Genomic DNA, 22,506 nt, shown 5'->3' on the forward strand with positions numbered 1-22,506 from the left:
GTGATCATACTAAATTTGGAATGTAGATGGTGTGAACTCATGAGGAGAACAGATGAGTCAGTCACCAAGTAGTAAGAGTTCTGCCAGCCTAATGTTTTTACCTAATTTTACCTAATTCCTAAGAATTGTGGTATGTTTCTCCAGGAATTTCATGAAATTAGAAATATCAGCTAGCCTTCAGAAGTTTCTCTATATGGAAAATTTTTCAGTAAATTCCAAGCCATAAAATCATTTTGGGAATTCTTCCAGGCCAAATCCTGACTTCTTTGCTGTATGAATTATCTTGGGCCAGATTTTATAATCCTAGGTTGCCTTCATCTTGTTTCACCAGCTTTAGTTTTGGAAGTCTTCCTAAACTTTAAAACCTGTAAGTTTAAGACATAAAAACTGATTTTGCTCTTAGGTAAAAGGAGATGTAATTAGGGTGGAGAATCTTGACATCCTACCAAATCTGTAATGGGTTCAAAAACCAAACAAATTTTTATGATATCTAATCATCTGAACTTACTGAATCAGCTTCCTTCCCTCTCTTGCACCCCTCATTGTGTAGTATCTGGACTTGGTGATGCAGCGCTATTACAATAAAAAGTCTATCTCAGGAATGAATAAACTGCCCTAATCTCACTGCCCGAAGAGAGCCATTAGGGACATTTTGGCGTTTTTTTCTTTTCTCTTTAGTTTCCTGGGGCAGCTTTAGATGAAGGCTGAGTGCTTGTTCTTTAATTTCTGCCTTAGAATATTGACTTGCCACAAGCTGGTGTTTTCTCACTGTTTCAGAACTCAGGATAATGGCATAAGTTAAATTAAGAAAGTGTGAAAATATGTACTTTTCTGTCCTCTTTAGGATGATGACTTTGAGTTTACCGGCAGCCACCTGACAGTGAGGAATGGCTACTCCTGTGTGCCTGTGGCGTTAGCAGAAGGCCTGGATATTAAGCTGAACACAGCGGTTCGGCAGGTTCGCTACACAGCTTCAGGTATGTCAGTGCTTCACTGGTAAGGTACACCTCTTACTATGGAACACGGTACTGATCTTCTGTTGAGTTTGACTTCCAGAAAAAATATTTGGTACATCTCCTGATAGGATGTCTGGTAGACTGTGACTCCTGGATGTAAAAGTTTGCATCTACAGAAAGGCGAGCCTGTGGGGCCCTTGGAGGCTCTAACCCCGTCACAGCATAAACCAGAAAATGGAGGTAGTTTTTAGCATCTCTAACTTGTGCATGAATTCGTTTGGTGTTAATAATAACAACCAGTGAGTTTGGATCTAGTTTAGCTAAGTATATTCTTAAATACAAGGATTTGGGCCCCTAGGCTCCAGTGTGACCCACCCGTTGTATTTCACCATCTGCGTCTTGGCCTTTGGATCCATTCTGGCTTCTCTCCAGGTGGGCTAACTGCTTAGGCCAGTTTCGCATTTTGGGAGCAGTCTTGCTGATAGGTTGATTTTAGAGATGGAATTGTCCTGTAATTCCTGTGGCATTGAGCTTGGTGCTCATTATTGCAGCTTTCAGGGTACATTTCAGAGAACTTGTCATCCACCCACCTTTGGAATTAATAGTCTTGAACTCCTTACAGTAGCTAGTCACCCTCCTCTCTGAGAGTCCTCATGACAGGTGGAGATGTGGCCACCAATCTTGCCTCCATAGCCCCTTCTCTAGAGTTGCCAAGATCACTACAGATTTTTTTTACAGACAGTGAAACAGTTTTCCATTTAATTTTCCTTTCAGAGGCCACTTTTAGCTGGTGGTGTTGAGAAGGTCTGCAGCCGTTAAGTAGCCGTTTGCAGGCGGGTGGAGGACAGTGAGACTAACTTTTGTGTGATTTTCCCTAGTTTTGTACCACAGAAAATGGGCATGTACAGAGCGCTCATACTTACTTTGAGCTATTCATGTGTTTTTCAGAGATTATGTAAAGAGGCATTTATTAAGGAAAAATTGAACATAAATGAGGGAAAATTACATTAACTTATTTTCAGTACCTTTTCTGTGGTCAGCTTTGAGCTCATTCACACCCTGGCAAGCTAAGCATCACAATGTGTTCTCACGAACAGCGTGCTCTGCCGTTTTAAGCTGCATCCCTTAGATCTGCACCACGGTATTCTGGTATCATTCTTCTCTTGGTCCTTAGTGAGCACCTAACCACAGTGGAGAGGTATTGGTTCCGTTGGGACAGGCATTTTACTGTTAATTTTGGTCTAAATTTAACTTTGGTAAATGATAAGTTCCTGTTTTTAGTCCTGAAGATCACATCAGTGTATCAGTCAGGAACATGGGGTAGTATGGTGGTTAAGGTCGAGGACTCTGAAGTTGACTGTTGTGTTTGAATCCCAGCATTTATTATCTGTATGGCCTTAGACAACTTACTTCATCTCTGCCTTGCTTTTCTTCTGTAAAAAATGGGTAGAACTCACTTCATAGACTTGTAGTAAGAATTAACTGAGATCACGTGTTGATTCTGCTGCGCACTAAATGTTCAGTACCCCTGTCAGTATCATCCTTATCACCAATAAAGTCTTTCCTTTCTAACCTCTCTAGGATGTGAAGTGATAGCTGTGAATACCCGCTCCACGAGCCAGACTTTTATTTATAAATGTGATGCAGTTCTCTGTACCCTTCCCCTGGGTGTGTTGAAGCAGCAGCCACCAGCTGTTCAGTTTGTGCCGCCTCTTCCTGAGTGGAAGACATCTGCAGTCCAGAGGATGGGATTTGGCAACCTTAACAAGGTAACCTGCCCTGGGCACCTCTCTGCACACCCACTGTACAAGCATCAGTCTTACTGCCCTCCACTCAGGAGACAGGGTCGCATTTTTGTACATTTTGCTATCTTCTCAGCTCTGTGATATCAGAGTGAGGCCTATCAGTTCGTTCACTTAGTGCCTAATTACATATAAAGTACCCATTGAAGACTGTCTTCTGGGGTCACTTCACAAACCCAAACCTACAAAAAGAGAGCTATGAATGTCCTTCTGAGCAGTGCAGTTGCAATAGGGGTTTCTAGGCTCATATTGAGTTTTATATTACTATTTAATATTACATATTTTATATTATATAATATTATATTAGAAGAAACTTACTTAATAAGGTCTGAGGAAGAAGTACTTCCTGTTGAGGCGCAGCTGTGCTTAAAGCCACGTTCTGAGCGCTGTCACCAGCTCATGTGCTCTTTTTTCACGGTAGGTCGTGCTTTGTTTTGACCGGGTGTTCTGGGATCCAAGTGTCAATCTGTTCGGGCATGTGGGCAGTACGACTGCCAGCAGGGGTGAGCTCTTCCTCTTCTGGAACCTCTATAAAGGTAACTGCTTTCTAGTTTTAATCTTTTGCATTTTCTTATAGTAGTAGAGAATTAGGAATATTTTGGTTTTCCTCAAATAGATAGTCTTGATTTTTCATTAACTCAACAGACAATTCCTGAAATCCCTTCTAGGAGCTGGGCATATTAAAAAAAAAAGAAAAGAAAAGAAAAAACCTGCCTTCAAGGAGCTCACGACCTAGTAGGGGATACAGTAAGGAGGGAGGCGGTCTCAGAACGGGGCAGTAAGTAGAGTGACAGAGTGAGAGCCCAGGGCACTGCAAAAGAAAACATAAGACAAAGAAATCAACTCAGCTGGTGGGGACATGCCCAGGGAAGCTTCCTGGAAGGGGAAACTTGTATTCCTCATTCTCAGGCTTTTGTATCTGATTTGCCTCTGAATCTTTGATCACTTCCCTTAGAATATATTTATCAAACTCCCAACTCCTGTTTTACATTCTTCTGACATTGGGTTGCTCTTAATTCTATATAGAGCTTTAAGAAAAAAAAGTACATTTAGACCCTGCCTCATTCCAAGAAAAGGATGTAAGACATGCTACCATGCAGCAGAATCAGGAGGCCTGGCCTTTGACAGTGCAGACACATCAGTTAACCAGTTTGACTTCCACCCCAGTTCTTCCAATCACTCCTCATTGCCTGATACTGAAACATCCATCACATGGCTGGGGCCACTAACTCTACAGAGGAGCCACTTGTTCCCTGAGCACATTGCTTCCAGTAATAGCTAAGTACTCATTCTTTCTCCCCATCCAGGCCATCATGTCCTGTCAGTGCCAGCCTCACTCTCTGACCTGTTTACTTCTTTCCCAGTCTAAGCCACTCTCACCTCATACCTGTTCACTTGCCAGTAACCACTGACTGCTACCCCTGCTTTGTCTTTTGATGGCTTTTCATTATCATGGCCATCATGAAGGCCACATAATCCAGCCCTTCTCTGCTTCAGCTTCGTCGTCTATCCCCTCCCCTGCCTCCAGGCATACCTGTCTCCTCTCCTGGAATCCTAAAAGGCACCATGCTGTCTTCTATTTCAGGCTTCTGCATTGTGCCATGGCCTGGGCCTAGGGTACTTTTATTTTTTTCTCCTTCTCTTCCTTCCCAGCGTGGAGTACTCTACTGAGCCTTCAGGTCTTGACCTAAATGTCACTATTTCAAAGAGGCTTTTCAGGACACATATACCTCCACTGCCTCAACTCTAAATTATGTCCTTGCATTTTCTTTACATCCTATGTTTTTCTTCACAGCTTTTATCATAATTTCATAATTCTGTATCTCTGTGATTCTTTGTTGATCTACATAGTCTAGTTTACAGCTTTTATACCCGCAGCATCTGTTACTGTGCCTATCACATAAGGCTGTTGCAGAGAGTCACCAAATGGGTGAGTAAAGGTGGTGATGAGTGTGGAGGGCCTGGGATGACAACTAAAAGGATGCAGCCCTGGTCATGGAGATGTCCAAGAATTCTGTGCCTGAAGTGCAGGGACACTTGTTAGCAAGGTCTGAAATTGCATCTTCAGGACTTCCGTATTCTGCCAGGTTAAGCAGTGAAGTCTGTGAGTCACACTTCACTCACTGTGGTTTGCCAGCTCCCTTCTGGAGACAGAATTCAGGTTGCTGTTTCAGAAGCATGTCTCTGGCATGAGTGGTGCATGTCTGTTGGTCATCAGATTTCAGACAGCCAAGAATAATGTGGGACCTGATGAGGTACTTGAGAAAAGTCTATAGGAAAACCCTGGAATTGTCCTTTCTGTTTCTCTAGCTCCAATACTATTGGCACTAGTGGCAGGAGAAGCTGCTGGCATCATGGAAAACATAAGTGATGATGTGATTGTTGGCCGATGCCTGGCCATTCTTAAAGGGATTTTTGGTAGCAGTGCAGTGCCCCAGGTAAGTAAGTGGGAGGTGGGGATGGTTGGGGGCAGACTAAAGCAGGGTTTGATGTGTCTCAGGTTGCAGCATAGAGTCTTGGTCAGCACAGAGTTTCAGCCAGAATTGAGGCATGTATGCTGGGTTTACATTAATGCTAATGTTAAGAGTTCATGCCCTGTGTGTGGGATTGAGAAGAGCCCCCAGTACGGGGTGCAGGGGATTGAGAAGGGTATTTGCTGCATTTCTTTGCTTGTCTTGCCTGTTGTCTCTGCTTGTGGAATCATCTCCCTGCCCTCTCTCCGCCCCACAACCAGCTTTTAGACACTGGCCAGACTCCCTTAGGGAAGTCTTAAGAGAATCTTTTGGTAGTTTTTTCTATTATTCTTTCTTTGGGCCTATTGAAACACTTTTAGGCTCTTATGATTCCTTTGAGAGAAGGTGTATTGCTTCATGTGAATTTTGAAAGAGAATAAAGGTCAAGTCCTGGGTAGATCGGATTAGCAGATGAGAAGGCAACCTGGAGGCTCCCTTGCAGCCTGAAGGCATTTGTGTTTGGTCCTACAGCAGCAGCGTTCATCACTGGCTAACTCATGTGTCTGTTGCCTCTTTCTCTCTCTCACTTGAATCCCCATCCATCACAGCTTTTCCACCTTTCAAAAATGATTGATTTGGCCTTGGTGTCCAGTAATAACTTCCACTTGTGGTTTTTCCTTTAGCCCAAGGAAACTGTGGTGTCTCGCTGGCGTGCTGATCCCTGGGCCCGGGGCTCCTATTCCTATGTAGCTGCAGGATCATCTGGAAATGACTATGACTTAATGGCTCAGCCAATCACTCCTGGCCCCTCAATTCCAGGTGCCCCACAGGTGAGAAACTGGCAAACTATATGTGGGCTTATTTGGAAACAAGCCAGAATCCCAGGATCTCAGGGTAAAAATCATGCCACTGGTTTTAGATATGAGTCATTCTGTCCTTGGACCCTTTCAGATAACCAAGAGCAGAGAGAAAGCACTATTATTTGTATCTGATTTTTCATATATTGGCTTTGTCAATCTAGGTAGTCTGTTCAGAATGGAAGAGTCCAGAGTATAAACCAATTACTTTTCCCTTATTCAGATTTTCCTTCCTAAAAAACAAAACCAAAAACATTTTAAATTGTGCCCCATTTTGTACTGGTGCATAGGATTGTTGCAGGGTCCCAATTATTTAGAGGCCTCCAGGACATGCCCCTGAGAAAAGGCCTGCTCTGAGCTGAGGGGCAGAAGTTTTCCTGAATAAGAACAAATGCTGTATTCTCTGTAGTTTAGTCAGAACACCCCCAACCCCTAGTAGGTACTACATGAAGTAAAGGAAGCTCTAGAACTGGGCATCCCCCAGAAATAAACCAGTAAACAAGCACCGATGCAGTTAAGCATCACCCTAAAACTAAGGCTGGGGTGAGTTACTGTGTTTCTGCTTCTGTCAGCTCTAGGAAGGTGCCTGCTGTAAGGGAGACCCTTTTGGGTAGATTGAAGGACCAGTAATTGGGGTGAGCAGGAGGAAGATGGAAGGAGGGAGCCTTTAAAGGCCAGCAGGAATCTGGCAGTTCAGACACAACAGGAATAAAAGCCTATATTGCAGCCTGCTGATTTTCTCTAATTTTTTTTTCCCGAAATAGCCTATTCCACGACTCTTCTTTGCTGGAGAACATACAATCCGTAACTACCCAGCGACAGTCCATGGTGCTCTGCTGAGTGGGCTGCGAGAAGCAGGAAGGATTGCAGACCAATTCTTGGGGGCTATGTACACCCTGCCTCGCCAGGCCACTCCAGGCGTCCCTGCACAGCAGTCCCCAAGCATGTGAGACAGATGTATTCAAAGGGAAGAGGCTGATACATATGTCTTTTGCTGCATAAGCAAAGCTCTTCCAGCAATATTAGATTCCACTGAGAAATTCACCCTGGCATCTGGGCTCGTGGTGGTCAGGTAGCCAAGGAGGTTGCCTCCTTTAGGTGATTTAGAGCAGGATAGGCCTTGTCCGTTAGTGTGGGCGTCTGCGTTCTTCGTTAGGACTGAGGCAGGCAAGCACTCTGCGAGAACATCTAGCCTGTGTGTGTGGTGAGTTTTTATATTTTGAGAATAAAACTTCATAGAAAATTAGTCCTATCTTTTTTGTTTCCCCTTAGGGTTAGAGTTATATATACAAGGCAGGGGTGTTACTCCTTTGAAAATGCCTTTTATCCATGTTTAAATAAGGAAGATGTTTATATAAAGGAGAAAAATGGTTTGGTCAAGTCAAAAGATAGGGCTGGGGGAGGGGGGGGTTCCCATAGAGGCAAAGGGCTTCCTGGTGTGTGGGGCTGGACTTCCCCACTGGGGTTGTAGGGTGACTGGGCCAAGGGTATGAAGCTGCAGGTCAAGCATATGGAAAATGAATGAATTTTCAAGATAACACAAAACTTGACACAAAGTTTGGGTGGGCCTCTGGCAGACCATTCTGGCTCTATTCCACCAGATTCTCTCCATGGGTATGTGCTAACTTTCCACTTCTGACCAAAATACTGGTATAAAAGTTTAAAGAGATCAAGGGTTCAGGTAACTTAGCTGGTGTATTAATTTCCTATTGCTGCTGTAACAAATTGCCACAGCGGACTTTAAGGAAGATTCCATTTCCTTGCCTATTTCAGCTTCTAGTAACTGTATTCCTTGATTTGTGGCCCCTTCCTCCATCTTAAGAGCACATTACTCCAAACTCCGCTTCCCTCATCACCTTCCCTAGTTCTGTAGTCAGATCTTTTTTCTAACTCATAAGGATACTTGTGATTTCGTTTAAGGCCCACCCAGATTGTCTCCTCCAATTTCAAAATCCTTAATCAGATTTGCAAAGTCCTTTTTGCTGCATAAGGTTAAAACATTTTTACAACAAAAAGGGACCAGTGCCTGTTCCTTCCAAAGGGCCCCTAACAGACAGTGTTACCTTAAGTGTATGAACGTAATCTGCTTCTGGAAATTGGATTTCCTCCTGTTAGTCGATTCTTCCCTATAATTAGTTTAAATGAGGTTTTATTCTTAGTACAATTCAAGGGATATTACATTGGTGGTCTGACTGGAAGATGAAGATGGATTTTCCCCCAGTCTTGGACTGAATGACAGCTATGGGAAAAATTTGCACACCAGGATCAGGGCAGGTGGTGTAACTGAGGTAAAGGTGAGAGCAGCATGTAGTAGAAAGTGTACTGACTTTGGAATATGACCTATATTTGAATCCTAGCTTTGCCATGAATATTGTTACCTCAGCGGGGTTAGGGTATCTGATCCAGTGGTACGTGCTTTTTAAAGAGTTTGTTTTTTAAATAAATGGCATAGGCAGCTTGAGACACAGATGATTTGGGGGGGGGGTGACAACAGATAAACCTAAAAATAAAATGTAGCAATGAAACAGCTGCTATGATTCTAACTCCAGTTATCTGGGTCTGAGAAATGTCCTTTCCCAAGCCTCAGCTACAGTTCCAGTCCTTACAGCATCAGTAATTGGCTGAGTATTTTAAATAAAATACAGTGAAACATACTAGCCACACCAGTGCATAGCAACAGTTGTACGCAGAGATGACATCAACAAAAATGGCATCACTGACTCACACGCACACAGAGCACATGGAAACTAGGGAGCTTTATTGGTTACATATTGTGCTGCAGAGCCAACAGACAGCATTAGAGCCAGAGGATACATGCAGACAGGCAGCTTCAACTATACACATGCACCCAAGGAGCCCTGAGTCACTGCTCATGGCTTCGCCCTGGTTTCCAGCGACAGGGTCCGGCCTCCTTGGTCCCAGGCTTGGAGCAGGAATGTAGGAGAAGCTGCTGCACCTAGACTCCAAGGGGCGGCGGCGAGACCAGAGCACCTGCCTGAGCAAGTAGGTGCGGACCAACAAGATACTGATGCCCCCTGGCAAGGGGGCCTATGATGCAATAACAGTTTGAGGGCTGTTTCCCTAGCCCTCCCAATCTTTAAAATACAAAAAAATAGACTATATTCTCTTAAAAATACATTCCATTCAGTACATGTTCTGAGCTGTGAAGCAGCAGGAAAATAGGGCCCCTTTCCTATGATCTTGGTTGTGAGGCTTTGAGGAGAACCCTGATCCCCACCTGGGGTATTTAAAAGGTAATCCCTAAAAGCAGCTCTTTCAACACAGTCTTGTCAGATTAACGATTTAAAAAAACAACAAAACAAAACACCAACAAAGGCAGCTGGGGACTCAGAGGCAGGGTCCCTATTCCTTTACTGGGAAGTGGTGGCACTTGGCACTAACCCACCAAAATGAAGAACTAAAACGGCCCCAGGATGACAAGTCCAAGATCAGTATAGACCCTCCCACACCCCACTACGGGGGTGAGTTATGTGCAAGCTTGCCCGTGGCTGAGGTTGGAGTCCTTGGCCCCACTGCAAATCCCTTTAACCCACGTCTGACCTACACTCTGTTTCATTGCCATGCAGAAGCAAAAGCAGCCATGGCTTCTCTGCCCACCATCCCTGCAGCTTTCTCTGATTGATTGTTTCTAGTATCAGAGTGGTGAGAGAGACGTGGCAGCAGGTGGAGACCAGCTCCTGGCATTTAGCCAGCTCTGCTTCCTCCAGCCAGGCAGCTCTGGAGTGCCAGGTTCCCCAGCCTTACTAGGAACTCCCACAGCCATACACCTGCCAGTAAAACTCAAGAGTTAGAGCCAAGCTGCAAAAGATGCTTGTCATAAAAGTGGGGTTGTTGGCTGGGGCAGTGGGAATATCTGGCTTGATTAGACAAGCTATTCAACTATCAGGTCTCCCATTTGGAAGTTTCCTCCAGGACCCCTGATGGTGAGGCCTGGGTCCAGACGGTCACACACCTAGGCTGCTTTTCAGAAATGGGCCTTCCAACTTTGGAATTTGAGAGCCAGCCTTGCCAGCCATTTGAAGCCTAGAGGAACTGAACCTCTAGCCTTCACTTGCTATTGCAAATGGTATTTTCTGTAATTGCTGAGGACATTTAAAAATAAAACCTTTTTTACAGCGACTCTAGAAAGTGTGCAGATTAAGGAAACAAAATATTTATCCTGAAATAATTGTTACAATCAAACCCTATTGCACTCAGGTTTTAAGATAGCAGCTCCAGCAAGAGGGCACCAGAGCTGTCCCTCTTCCATAGAGCATTTTGGGTGGTGGCAGATGTTGGTGCTGCTGAAACATGGAAAGATCCAGACTTTGGCACCAGGAGCTACAGCACCAGAATCCAGGGCTCCAACGCCCAAAGACAGGAATTATTGGCTAGATCTTGTAGGCATGGCTTGGCGCCTGTTTTCCACCAGCAAAGAGCCACAGACTAATTTCCTAGCCTCAGCTGACCACCACAGAGGTCTGTTTCCTTTGGACTCTCAGGGTTGCCAACCAGTGAAGAATGGCAGGGAGACTTCAAGTGAGAGGTTGTAGCCTCGAGCTAGTTTCTGGCCAGTGACTCAGCAAAAGCAGCAGGAAGAGAATTTGAAAACAGCATCTTAAGTTGAGCATCTGAGGCAGCGATGTGGAGAAAAGGCAAGCCACATGATTGGCAAACTCCGGGAAAATGGAAGTATGAGCAAAACACTCCTGTCTGTGAAAGGTAGGTACTTCCCCAAGACTCCTCCAGGATCGCCAGATCTGATGCAGACAAGGGCGAGGTGAACGCTGGTTCCCACAGAATGGAGGCAGAGGAGCCCCAAGCAGCACTGGAACAGGAGACACACCAGCTTGCGTCATGGAAAGCCCGTGGCCTGCTGTGTGGCACTGGGCAAGGCTGGTGCTGCGAAGGGCCACAGAGACCACCTAATCTGACCCTTTTGTTTCATAGATTGGAAAAATGGGGCCGAGGGAGCTTCTCTGAGTTCATCCTCATGACATTAAAACATGGGGAACTGTAAAGAATAAGACCCAGAAAAACAAAGGTGTTGGGGGAACACACACAAACCCATTTGGACAGTACCTTCTGAGAGTGAGAATCACCTCCCCACAGGAGAGTGAAAATAGAAAAAAATCTTAGAATGCCAGATTTAGGACCCCTAGTGACCATCCATTTCAAATAACTCATTTTACAGATAGGGAAACTGAGGATCCAAGAGGACGGTGACTTGCCTAAGGTCACATAGCAAGGAAGTACAAAGCCATGAAGAAAATTCAGTTTTCCTGACTTCTAATGCTGTCTTTTCACTATGAAGGAACAGTGTCTGCTTCATCAAGGTAGCTTTTTAAAGGGGATCCCTTCTTTGAACTGAGAGAATGCAGTTTAAAAAAAAAAAAGCACTGCCAAGAGCGTATGGTTCCTTCCCCATGTCACTGGTATAAGGAAAGTAATCAATTTTTGTTTATGTGGCTTCCTGAAAGGTTTGCTGCATTCTGAATTGTATAAACCTGGGGCCCTTGGTAGGCACATATTACCTTTCCTCCAATGAAGTCATCGTATTGACAGTCGGTTTGCAGAAAACCGTGGGCCCTCTCCTGTAGGAATGCATCAGCTTGGTAAAGTGCGACACCTCCTCCGTGGGGGGTGAGGAGGAGGAACAAAGTCCGTGCCTTCCATGGAGCTATTGCTTTGTGGAGTGACTAAAGGGAAATCGCTTCTTCCTGTCCGCTTTCCCCCTTGCTGGCACTTCCTAGAAGGCAGAGTATGCTGGGTCAGGCCCAGTTTAGTCTGGGAATGTTCCAAAGGAGGAAACAACGAAGTCAGCCTGAAGTCTCCAGCCACAGGAGAGGAGCAGGCAAGGCCAGCAGCATTCATTACTGGAGCCCCGGGAAGGAGATGCATGAGGCTTGTGCACTTCCAGGTGCCTCTGGAAGGTGAGCGGAGTTGGGGTTGGGGGGAGGGGTGACACCATGCCAGTAGGTGGGTACCTGTGTGCTCTGCCCCCAGGAAACAATGGCCAGCCAGGTCCGAGAAACTTCAACCTAAAGGGTAGTCCCACAAACCCTTAAAGGCAGCACAGACCTCTTCTGCTGTAAAAGTCTGCGGAACTCCAAAGGGGAAGAAATGGAAGCCCCCCAGATGGAGCTGATGGCTGGTGGGTGCTTAGGCCCCTAGGGCAAACAAGCAGTGATGTGGATGTGGTGAGGAGACTAAGGGGTCAACATGAACCACACAGAAGGGGCTGCTCTGTGACACACAATCCACCAAGGAGTGGAGAAGGACTACTGGCTGCTGCTGTGTGGTAAGGATACAAGGGACTTCTGTATCTTTGCTCATTTGGGGGCCAAAGTGGCCCATCCTACCTTGGGGACAGGGACAAGGAGAGAAGACTCATGCATCAGGGGAGGCTGGGCCTGGGTGACCATGTCCAGCTTGTAGTTTCTGATACCCTCTGGTCAACTGGCAAAAAAATAACTTAAGCCACAGCCCGGCTTTCTGGCACAGTCTCCCAGCCACAGCCTGGTGTCTGGCCTGGCTAACTGGCCTTGGATCCTTCTAGGGCAGGAAGGTGGAAAAGCTGAGAAGCAGGAGCAGAGGAGACAGCAGACCTCACCCGGCTGGCTCAGTTCTCCTCAGCACACGGCCTGCTTGGCCGTAACCGTTCCTCAGCCCGAGCGCGCCCGGGCTCTGGCAGCCCCTGCTTCCCAGACAGTTCAGACCGTTCTAGGGAGTTGTGCAGCCGCCTGTAGACACTGAGTGTACAGTCATCACATTCCTCCTGTGCCAATAAATGACAAAAGTCAGCTGTGGAGGACAAATAATGAGAAACAAGACAGCCTCACACCCACCCCAGTGGTCCTCCCCCCACCAGCCCAGGGAGATGAGTGCAGACAGACCACAGCAGGACTGCAAAGATCTGCTTTGGCCGGAGGAAGGCCAATATAAAGGTTCCAGCTACCAGCTCCGAGCTGCCGGGGCCCCAGCTCCAAGCTGCCAGGGCCTCCTAGGGTGGACTGGGCGGCTCACACTGAACAGCGGCCCTATAAGGACAGGGCCTGGAATGGGGCACTGGAGTGCTCCCCTAAGCAGGGGCAGAGGCAGGGGAGTAGCTGAAAAGGAAACTGGACAGCTCTTACCCAACCTACAAACGACCAGAAGCCTTTCCTACTGTATCCCACAGTGCCCCTCGCCCTGTATTTCTCAGACAGCCAGTCCTAGACAACTTTCTCCCCACTCCTCTTCTGCTGGAATCCTGCCTTTTTAGTGCTCTTGGCAGATCAGAGAATACAAGCACGAGTGAGAAAGTCAGGTTGGCAGGGTGAAGGAGCACTGGATTTAGAAACAGGAATCTTGGATTCAAATCTTAGCTCTTCCAGTAATTCATCTGGGTGGCCCTGGGTAGGGCACTTTCTGTCTCTGACCTTCAGTTTCTACATCTAAAAAATGGGGCTAATATCCCCCCCATATTCCAGGGCTGTTGGAGAGACTGAACAAGATGGCATGGAAGTGCTTTGCCCAGTGTTAAGTGCCTTGTAAAGACCCAGGGCGTTTCAAGTTAACACACAGTCACTGCCTGACTTTCAAGAGAAGGGAACAGTATCTAGGTCAAAAATGCCTGTCGTTCATTACAGGAGCCACATCTGAAAGACACTCCTGGGGGCTTCCCCTTCAGATGTTGTGCTGACACTCTGACCCTCAAAGAAGGGAAGATTCTGGATCTGTCTATCCAGTAACAAGCCATACTGAACCAGCCCTGCCGTCAGACAGGTGTCTGGGACAAAAAGTGTTGCTCGGGCATAAAGCTTATCAAAGTAGGCCCACTGTGAGCCCTAGCTCTCCTCAGCCCCTATATGCCAGCAGTTGGCAAAGATCTGCTGTCTATTCCTTGGCTCCATCTCTACTCTACAGAAAGCTGAGGAGAACTGAGCTTCCTCCTTTCACCCAGAGCCTCCAGCAGCTGCAGCTGATTCTTGTGCTTCTAGGCAAAGCTCTGTGGGGCCATAAGGGGAGCTCTGGCTACTCTGGCAAACCAAGAGAACAGAGGCCATACTCTTTTTGTGGCCTTCATCTATGAAGGCAAAATAGAGGAGACAAAGTGGGGAAAGAATTTAGGAAATTCATGCTGCTCTCTGCCAAATACCTTCTTCAAGGCCAAACCCATCTTATTTTCAACAGTTCTCAAACCACCCAGTTCTAAGCAGTGTTTCCCAGCCGCATGGTCTCCATAATCCTGAGTCACACAGGCCAGGGCAGAGGGGAACAAAGGAGAAGATACAGGAGAAAACGAGAAAGGGGAAGGGGGGAGAGAGAAAGAAATGGGACTTACCATGCCTGTTGAGTGGTTCCAGGCTGTGGCCGAGACAGCATCTCCTACCCGATTCCGACGAGTGAGCACCTCTGACACGGTGAGGCTGCTTTGGGTCCTTCTGGAGGAGAGCTCGGGGGCATCTCCTGAGTGTCCCACCCTTTGAGTGCCCTGCTCAAAAAGATGCGAGCTGGGCTGTTCAAGGTCTGAACAGTCTGTGGAAGACCTTTGTGTGTAGGCGTTGGTTGATTCCACATTTTTACCTATTCGAGTTGGGGGGTCTTCTAAAGAGTTCAAGTCTCGCCTACTCTTCCAGGCATTCCGCACAGTAACGTGTCTGGCATCTGAAGAGCCCACTTCTAAAGGGGCACTATGGCTTTTCCACCTGATTGTCTCCGCTGCGGGTGCATGGCTGTTCCTCTCCATGGGATCTGATGGCTTGATTATAATGCTGCTCCGAGAGACCACAGTTTCTGGCCTGTTCTTCAGGGGCCCATCTCCCATTCTTTCAGCTTCTGTGAACTGCAGGGTGATGTCATGTTTGTGAATGGAGAGCTCAAAGGGGGAGCTGACGTGGTTGCTAACTGACGTGAGCTCTGGCAGCCCAACCTGGATGTTGCTGGTGGATGTGTGCCTCTCCCGCAGGGCCTCACCGGGGGTGGCCCTCGGGCTGCTGCTGTCGGAGGGGTATATAGTTATGCTGCTTGTCACTTTGTTTGGCCCTGGTTTGGAAGTAGATTTCTGTTTCTCCAGTGTGACCTCAGTTCCAGATCCTCCCATGATTTTTTTCACGTCCTTATCAATGATAACAGGTTTAATGATGGCTCTAGACCGCAAGGCCTCTCTGGGGCTGAAGGGCCGCTGGCTTTTCACCCCGGCACCATTGGCCTCTGGGAGCTCCACGGCATTGGTGGGGGCTCTGACAGATTTCCCAGATTCACTTTCTGTTCCTGCATCTTTATCATTCTCAAATAAGGAGGTTCTAAGTCCCCCTTGGGGTTTGGCTTTTTCTCTACAGTTGGGCTGTTGCTTGGGCTCTGGCTCTGGAGTGATGGTTGTGTTTACCAATTTGGCAGTAACAAGAGACACCATGTCCATGTCATCATCTGAGTCTGGCTTCTCTCTGCTACTGGATTTGATGACCCGACACCTCAAGGCCTCATGCTGACCACTGTCTTCCATCACAACTGCTACGGGTTGATCAATTCCATCTTTACTTGGGGTTGAAAAGCCCTGAAGGATGTTCTCTTGGCTTCTGGAGCTATAATACTTTGATAAAGGTGGAGCCTTGGAATTGGATAAACTGGTATCAGCCTCCGGGCCGTTGGCAGCCTTTTTGCCCTTAGAGAGCCCTTCTGAGGAAGATCTTCTAGATGTGGCCAGAGCTCCAATGGCCTTAGAACTGCCAGAGTCTGCGGCCTGAGTTATTTGACTTCCATTGCCAGTCACCTGCCCTCTCTTGCCAAAGAGGGCTTCAGTGGAGGTGTCAGAAGCCTTGTCACCTCTCCCCGATACGTCATTGGGAACAGATCCATGGGTGGTATCGCTGAATGTTCGTGTTGTCTTCTCTACTTTTCCCTTCAACCCACTCTCAGTACCTGACTTGGGGTTGCCCTTCCAAACTTTATTGTGCTCCTGAGCAGCTGGGGGGTAGCGGCTAAGCACCGATGGCTGCTCCCTGGACTTCTTCCCTTCACTCTGAGAGGAGCCAGACACAAATCGATCTTCAGTTCTCTTTGTCTCCTGAGTCCCACTGTCTGTACCTGCCCCTGTGTTGGCAGCTTTGGCTGCCCTCCTGTTGGTAAAACTGGGAGAGGAAACCTGCTTGTTGCTCAGAGAATAGTTTTCATTGTTGAAAGCAAACTCCCTGTTTCGGTACCTCTCCCGCTTATGCTGAGGGGACAGCTCCCGGGCTGTGTGCTTGGACACAGGTGCCTCGTTCCCATGGCCTCTACACTTAGTCCTCTCGTGCCTGCCTTTGCTGGACAGGAAAGTGTCTTCCCCTTCCACCTCCCCGTTCTCTAACTCTTTCTGTTTCTTGATTTGTAGCTTTACCTCCTCCAACTGGCTGGCTAAAAGTTTGTTTTTATTTTGTTCACTTAGGTAATTATCCTGAAGGTCATTATTTTTGGCCTTCATTTTCTTAAGCTCTTCCTCCAGAGATTCAAAATGTTTGATTTGTGTCTTAAGTTTCTCAATCTCTTGGTTAAGGTCTTTGACTTTGTTGTCTTCCTGATTTTGGTTCTTTTCGTTTTCTGATTTGTTTCGTGTTTCATTCTCTACCTGCTTCAGATAGTCCAGAGAGCCCTTCCTTCTTGATTCCTTGCATGGCAGTGTGGAAGAGATACCATCCTCGATGCGTAGGTCATTCCTTTCCAGAAGATTAGAAGCATTCCTTGTATAATCTCGATTCATTTTTTTGTTCTGCTCCAATTTTTGAGTAAGTTCTTTTATCAGTTTCTCGTTTTCTTTCTCCTTTTCATTCAAGTATTTTCTCTCACTTACAAAGCTCAGAGTTAATGATTTCAGCTTTTCTAATTCTGACACTAAACTCTGCTCAGTTTTATCTAGCCGGTCCTCGGAAGATTCCAGTTCTTTCACTTTGACCCTGAGCATTTCCAGCTCAGAGGAGATTTTCTTCGTCAGGTTTCTCTCCTCATTCAGACTCAAACAGAGTTGGGTACAGTCATTCTTACTCCTGCTAAAGGCCTCCTCTAGCTTCTCCAGCTCAGCCATTCGCTTCTGAAGCCGCTCAATCTCAGATTTCAGCTCCCGGGTAAGGTTTTCCTCCTCTTCAAGTTTCTCCTTCATCAGCTGACAGAGATCCTCTGCTCTCTTAATTTCCTCATCTTTGCCTTCGATTCTCAGCACTCGCTGGCGCAGCACCTCAATCTCAGCCAACATGCTGGAGTTGCTGCCTTCCGCCTGAATCACCTTGTCCTGGAGATCCAGGAGCTCATCCTCCGCTTTCTGAAGGTTTTTTGTGGCTTCCTCCAACTCATCGAGGCGGCGGCTCAGACTCTGTAACTTAAAGCGCAGGTGGCGGCTGGAGGCGGTATCCTTGTAGCTCGTAAGCTCAGCCATGTCTACTGACAGCCAGTGGGGGTTCCTAGAGGCATCCAATTCCACTCGAGGGGTAAGAAACAGTTACCTTTCTCTTGGCATCCACAGTCTTCTTTGGCAGCTGGGGACCATTATCAGTCTACAGAAGAAAAGCAGAAAGCACGTCAGGCAGCAAATCTAGATCTCCACTTCAGCTCCCAGCTGTAAAGAGTTACCGTGTGTAATTCTTGTGCCTAGAACACAGCAGGCGTTGAGATTGGTTGAATGAATGAATCTGACTAAACCTGCAGGAAGACACTAGTTCTTTATGGCTTTTATTAAGCTAATGCCTAGTTTCACCCTAATGAAGACCACCACCAATGGCAGCATGTCAAAGACACAGAGAAATGCCTCATCTCTCACGGCAGGCTGCAGGAAAGTCTTCACCATCTGCTACCTGCATAATCTCAGAAGAGTCATTAACTCTGTGACAAGTCATTAGGTAAACAGCCTTGGTTTTACTTGGTTGTAAAATGGGGCTAATGATGCTTATCACATCCGTCCCCGGTACTGTTCTGAGTAGTGCATGGAAAGCTCCTGGTAACAAAGCAGTAAACAGTCCTAAGATTATTAAGAATTACAGCTTCAGGGAAAGGAGACTAGTGAAAAAAATCACTTCACTGACACAGGGGGATAACAGGGCCTGGACTCTTAGGGGAGAAAGGGAAATTCTCTATGTCTCTAGAGAATTTATAATCTTGGGCCTGCCTTCACTTGAATTCAGAGTTTAAATTTACACTGCCAGAGTGGAGTGGTCTGGTATCACTTGCTCTCACTGAGAATCTAACCTAAAGTGGTCTTGGCCTGGTAATAACCCTGGGAAACCTGCCAGAGGTAAAACAGAAATACTCTGGAGAGAGAGACTCTCTACCGAGGTCACACAAGAGTCTCACAGATAAAGTCCTGCTGAACCTGAGTTTACCGTTCAAAGTTACAAAACACATAAGGACCAATTTTTTACTACAACTGAACAAAGGAGATTTATACCAATAAGAACCAAAGTTAGTAAATAGACTAGGGACCATAAATCAAGTACCTGCCAATGGTTAACGTCATAAACAAAGGAATCAAAAACAGACAAGAACAAGATGCTATCAACAACGAGCAGAAGATTTTTTAAATTAGCCAAACAGAATTGCTAGAAATGGAAAGAAGAATAGCAAATTAGATGCATATGGAGAAAACAGAGTGGTTAAGAGGCATGAGGAAATTACAAAAGGTAGCACAGAGTTAAAGAGACTGAAGAAATGAAACAGGGGAATAAAAGAGGTCCAGAAATAACAGGGGAATAAAAGAGGTCCAGAAATGAGGATGGTCAACAGGTAATCCAAAGGAAGGAACAGAGAGAGGCAAAGAGGGAGAGGCAATATTTGAAGAGCTACTAGGTAAATTTCAAGAGTTGATGAAAAATATGGATCAAGGTAAATTAAGCTTTCATGTAGTTTAGATACAACAGATCTTTGCAAAGCTAAACAATGTTACTGACTGTTGAATCTTTTACATTAACTAAGTTTAATTACCACATGAACAACTGTTCCAAATTCAAGAGGCAAAGTCCCAACCCAAGAAGGATAAAAATAAAATCTGCACCTAGACACAGCATAAGGATACAACAGGACAGCACAAAGAGAAGATCTTAAAAAAGCAACAAGAAAGGGGAAAAAAAGGACAAATATTCTGTGAGGAAATAACTGAACTGGATTCTCAGCAGAAACTTTTAAGTGAGTATCAAGAAGACAAAAGACCATAATAATAAAGTTCTAAGAGAAAATAACTGTAATTACTAGAAGTAAATACCCAGAGAAACTATGAAAGAAAATATAATTATTTTGAAACACTTTCAGAACACAAAAAGGAAAACAAAATAAAAACTTAAGTGTTTAACAGACCATCACTGAAAGAACTATTTATGAATGTACTTCAGAACACAAAAACTAACCACTTAAATGAGGCATGCGATGCAAGAAGGAAAAGAAATTAACCCAAACAAGCACCGATTCAGTTAAAGAATAAAAATTAACTGGAGGCTGGGGGCAAGGAGCAGGATAAAACCAAAGTGAAACTAAAACACTAGACAATTATAACATGTTAAGTCATAAAGCGAGAAATCAGAATTCAAGGATTCTTAAAGACGTTATGTTCTTTAGGAAAAGAACAGTGTCATTATAACTAACTTTAGACCTAGTTAAGAACAGATATTAATCATATACCTGATAAGGCACTAATAAGCATGATATATAAAGAACTCCTACACTTAACAACACAAAAGAACTTAATTAAAAACTGGGCAAAGGACTTTGAACAGACATCTCTCCAAAGATGATATGCAACTGGCCAACCAGCACATGAGGTTCTGGGTTCAATCCCCAGTACTGCCTCTAAAAATAAATAAACCTAATTATCTGCCCCCCCCAAAAAAAAAAACTAAGAAAGAACAAATATCAACAATCAATAATCTAAGCTCCTATTTTAGGCAACTAAAAAAAGATGAGAAAATTAAAACCAAAGTAAACTGAAGAAAAGAAATAATAAAAAATAAAACTGAAACCAGAAAATAAAGAAAAATCAATGAAACCAAAAGCTGATTCTTTGAAAAGATCCATAAAAATCAATCAGCCTCTAGCCAGGCTAACTAAAAAAAAAAAAAAGAGAGAAAACACAAATTATTAATACCAGAAATGAAACAGTAGACACCAGTAATCAAAACAGTATGGTACTGGCACAAAAACAGACACACAGGTCAATGGAACAGAATAGAAAGTCTAGAAAGAAACCCATGCACTTATGGTCAATTAATCTATGACAAAGGAGGCAAAAATATGCAATGGAGAAAAGACAGTCTCTTCAATAAGTGGTGCTGGGAAAACTGGACAGCCACCTGCAAAAGACTAAACCTAGAACATTCTCTAACAACACCATGCACAAAAATAAACTCAAAATGGATTAAAGACCAGATCTATAAAACTCCTAGAGGAAAGCACAGGCAAAACACTCTTTGACATAAATCACAGCAATATTTCTTTCAAACCAGCTCCTAGAGTAATGGGAATAAAAGCAAAAATAAACAAATGGGACCTAATTAAACTGAAAAGCTTTTGCACAGCTAAGGATACCATCAACAAAACAAAAAGACAACCTGCAGAATGGGAGAAAATACTCGCAAATGATGCCGACCAACAAGGGAGTAATCTCCAAAATATACAAATAGCTCATACAGCTTAATATAAAAAAAACAAGAAACCTAATCAAAAAATTGGCAGAAGACCTAAATGGACATCTCTCCAAAGAAGACATCCAGATGGCCAAAAGGCACATAAAAAGATGCTCAACATCGCTAATTGTTAGAGAAATGCAAATCAAAACTACAATGGAGTATCACCTCACACAAGTCAGAATGGCCACCATTCAAAAGTCCACAAACAACAAATGCTGGAGAGAGTGTGGAGAAAAAGGAACCCTCCTACACTGCTGGTGGGAATGTAAATTGGTGCAGCCACTATGAAGGACAGTATGGAGGTTCCTTAAAAAGCTAAAAACACACTTACCATATGATCCAGCAATCCCACTCCTGGGCATATAACTGGAGAAAAATATAATTCAAAAAGACACATGCACCCCAACATTCACAGCAGCACTATTTACAATAGTGAAGAAATGGAAACAACCTAAATGCCCATCAACAGATGCCTGGATAAGAAGTTGTGGTATATATACACACGATGGAATACTACTCAGCCTTAAAAAAGGATAAGATAATGCCATTTGCAGCAACATGGATGGACCTGGAGGTCATCATCCTAAGTGAAGTTAAGCCAGAAAAAGAAAGAAAAAATACCATATGATACCACTTATATGTGGAATCTTAAAAAAAAAAAAAAAAAAAAGACACAAATGAACTTTTTTACAAAACAGAAACAGACTCACAAACATAGAGAACAAACTTATGGTTACCAGGGGATAAAGCGGGTGGGAAGAGAGAAATTGCGAGTTCAAAGTTTGCACTTCCTGGGGAGGGATGGAATTGTTAGGGATCTTGATTGTGGCGGTGGTTTCATGGGTGTGTACTTCTATCAAAATTCATCAAATTGTACATCTGAAATATGTGTAGTTTACTGTACAGAAATTATACCACAATAAAGTTGTTAAAAAAAAAAAAACTACTCTGTATGATACTATAATGGTGGATACCTGTCACTATACATTTGCCCAAACTCATAGGATATACTATGCCAAGAGTGAACCTAAATGCAAACTATGGACTTTGGGTGATGATGTGTGTGGAGGTTTGTCAACGTACTTGGAGGATGCTGGTAACAGAGGAGACCAGGGGGAGGTTGGCAGGGGGTATTATGGGAAATCGCTGTACCTTCTCCTCTATTTTGCTGTGAATCAAAAACTGCGCCAAAAAAGTCATAATGTTTTTTAAAAGTTTAAAAAAAACCCTAAAGTATGATTATGGGAATATTGGGTGCAGGGAGGGGTGAGATCATTGGAAGAGACAAATAACCAATAGGCAAAGGTGATCACCAAATTGTACACTGAAAACACACAAATTAACAGGACTAATGTTGGAAAGAATGACATTAAACAAGAAACTACAGCCCTTGAGAAATGAGAGGCAGTAATTCCGGGGTTCAGCATGAAGCAACAATAAGGGCACTGGGTGATACAGTCTGATACGAGATTTGAACGTAGGGGAAAGGAGGGAAGGAACACAGCCTGGGCCATAAGAGAAAATCAGCCACCATTTGAGAGAGAAAAACCAACTCAACAATGATCCCCTGAGAAAGTCCAGGCAAAAGAGAAACAGCCTTAAGTGGGATTTGAGGAAATACCAAATACCACTTCTCTCCAACCCCAAGATCCCCTCCATTAATTGCACTTAAAGCCTAGAGCCACCAGATGGAGCCCAAGCTCAGCCTTCAAAACACGCCAAGGCCCTGGAGGTGTTGGAAACACAGAGCCTGCCTCCCTCCCTCAGCCTCTCAGGTCCTGCTCCCCCCCCACCCCACCCCACCCCCCGATTATTCC

At 44.9% G+C, this 22,506-nt stretch overlaps 2 protein-coding genes across 14 annotated transcripts in view; one reads left to right on the forward strand and one right to left on the reverse strand.

Annotated features, from left to right (window-relative positions):
• Positions 1-7,314, forward strand: part of KDM1A (lysine demethylase 1A) — a 54,876-nt gene extending 47,562 nt beyond the window's left edge. For both annotated transcript variants that reach the window (XM_032495423.1, XM_032495424.1), the window contains 6 exons: positions 845-977; positions 2,538-2,725; positions 3,180-3,294; positions 5,069-5,196; positions 5,895-6,041; positions 6,833-7,314. In XM_032495423.1, the coding sequence (XP_032351314.1) occupies positions 845-977; positions 2,538-2,725; positions 3,180-3,294; positions 5,069-5,196; positions 5,895-6,041; positions 6,833-7,018 (897 nt within the window). In that variant the 3' untranslated portion in view covers positions 7,019-7,314. The remainder of the gene's footprint in view (positions 1-844; positions 978-2,537; positions 2,726-3,179; positions 3,295-5,068; positions 5,197-5,894; positions 6,042-6,832) is intronic.
• The window catches only part of LUZP1 (leucine zipper protein 1), a 104,547-nt gene that overhangs the window by 21,485 nt on the left and 60,556 nt on the right, over positions 1-22,506 (reverse strand). For 3 of the 12 annotated variants that reach the window (XM_006183146.3, XM_032495413.1, XM_014557931.2), the window contains exons 3-4: positions 14,395-17,575; positions 8,807-12,846 (exon numbers count right to left, since the gene is read on the reverse strand). In XM_006183146.3, the coding sequence (XP_006183208.1) occupies positions 12,691-12,846; positions 14,395-17,457 (3,219 nt within the window). In that variant the 5' untranslated portion in view covers positions 17,458-17,575 and the 3' untranslated portion in view covers positions 8,807-12,690. Of the gene's footprint in view, positions 1-3,076; positions 3,570-8,806; positions 12,847-14,394; positions 17,576-22,506 lie in introns of those variants that run through there. The other 9 variants (XM_032495420.1, XM_032495419.1, XR_004325410.1 and 6 more) reach the window with 8 other exon arrangements.

Source organism: Camelus ferus, chromosome 13 (assembly GCF_009834535.1).
Source record: "Camelus ferus isolate YT-003-E chromosome 13, BCGSAC_Cfer_1.0, whole genome shotgun sequence".
In the NCBI taxonomy this organism is placed as follows: Eukaryota; Metazoa; Chordata; class Mammalia; order Artiodactyla; family Camelidae; genus Camelus; species Camelus ferus.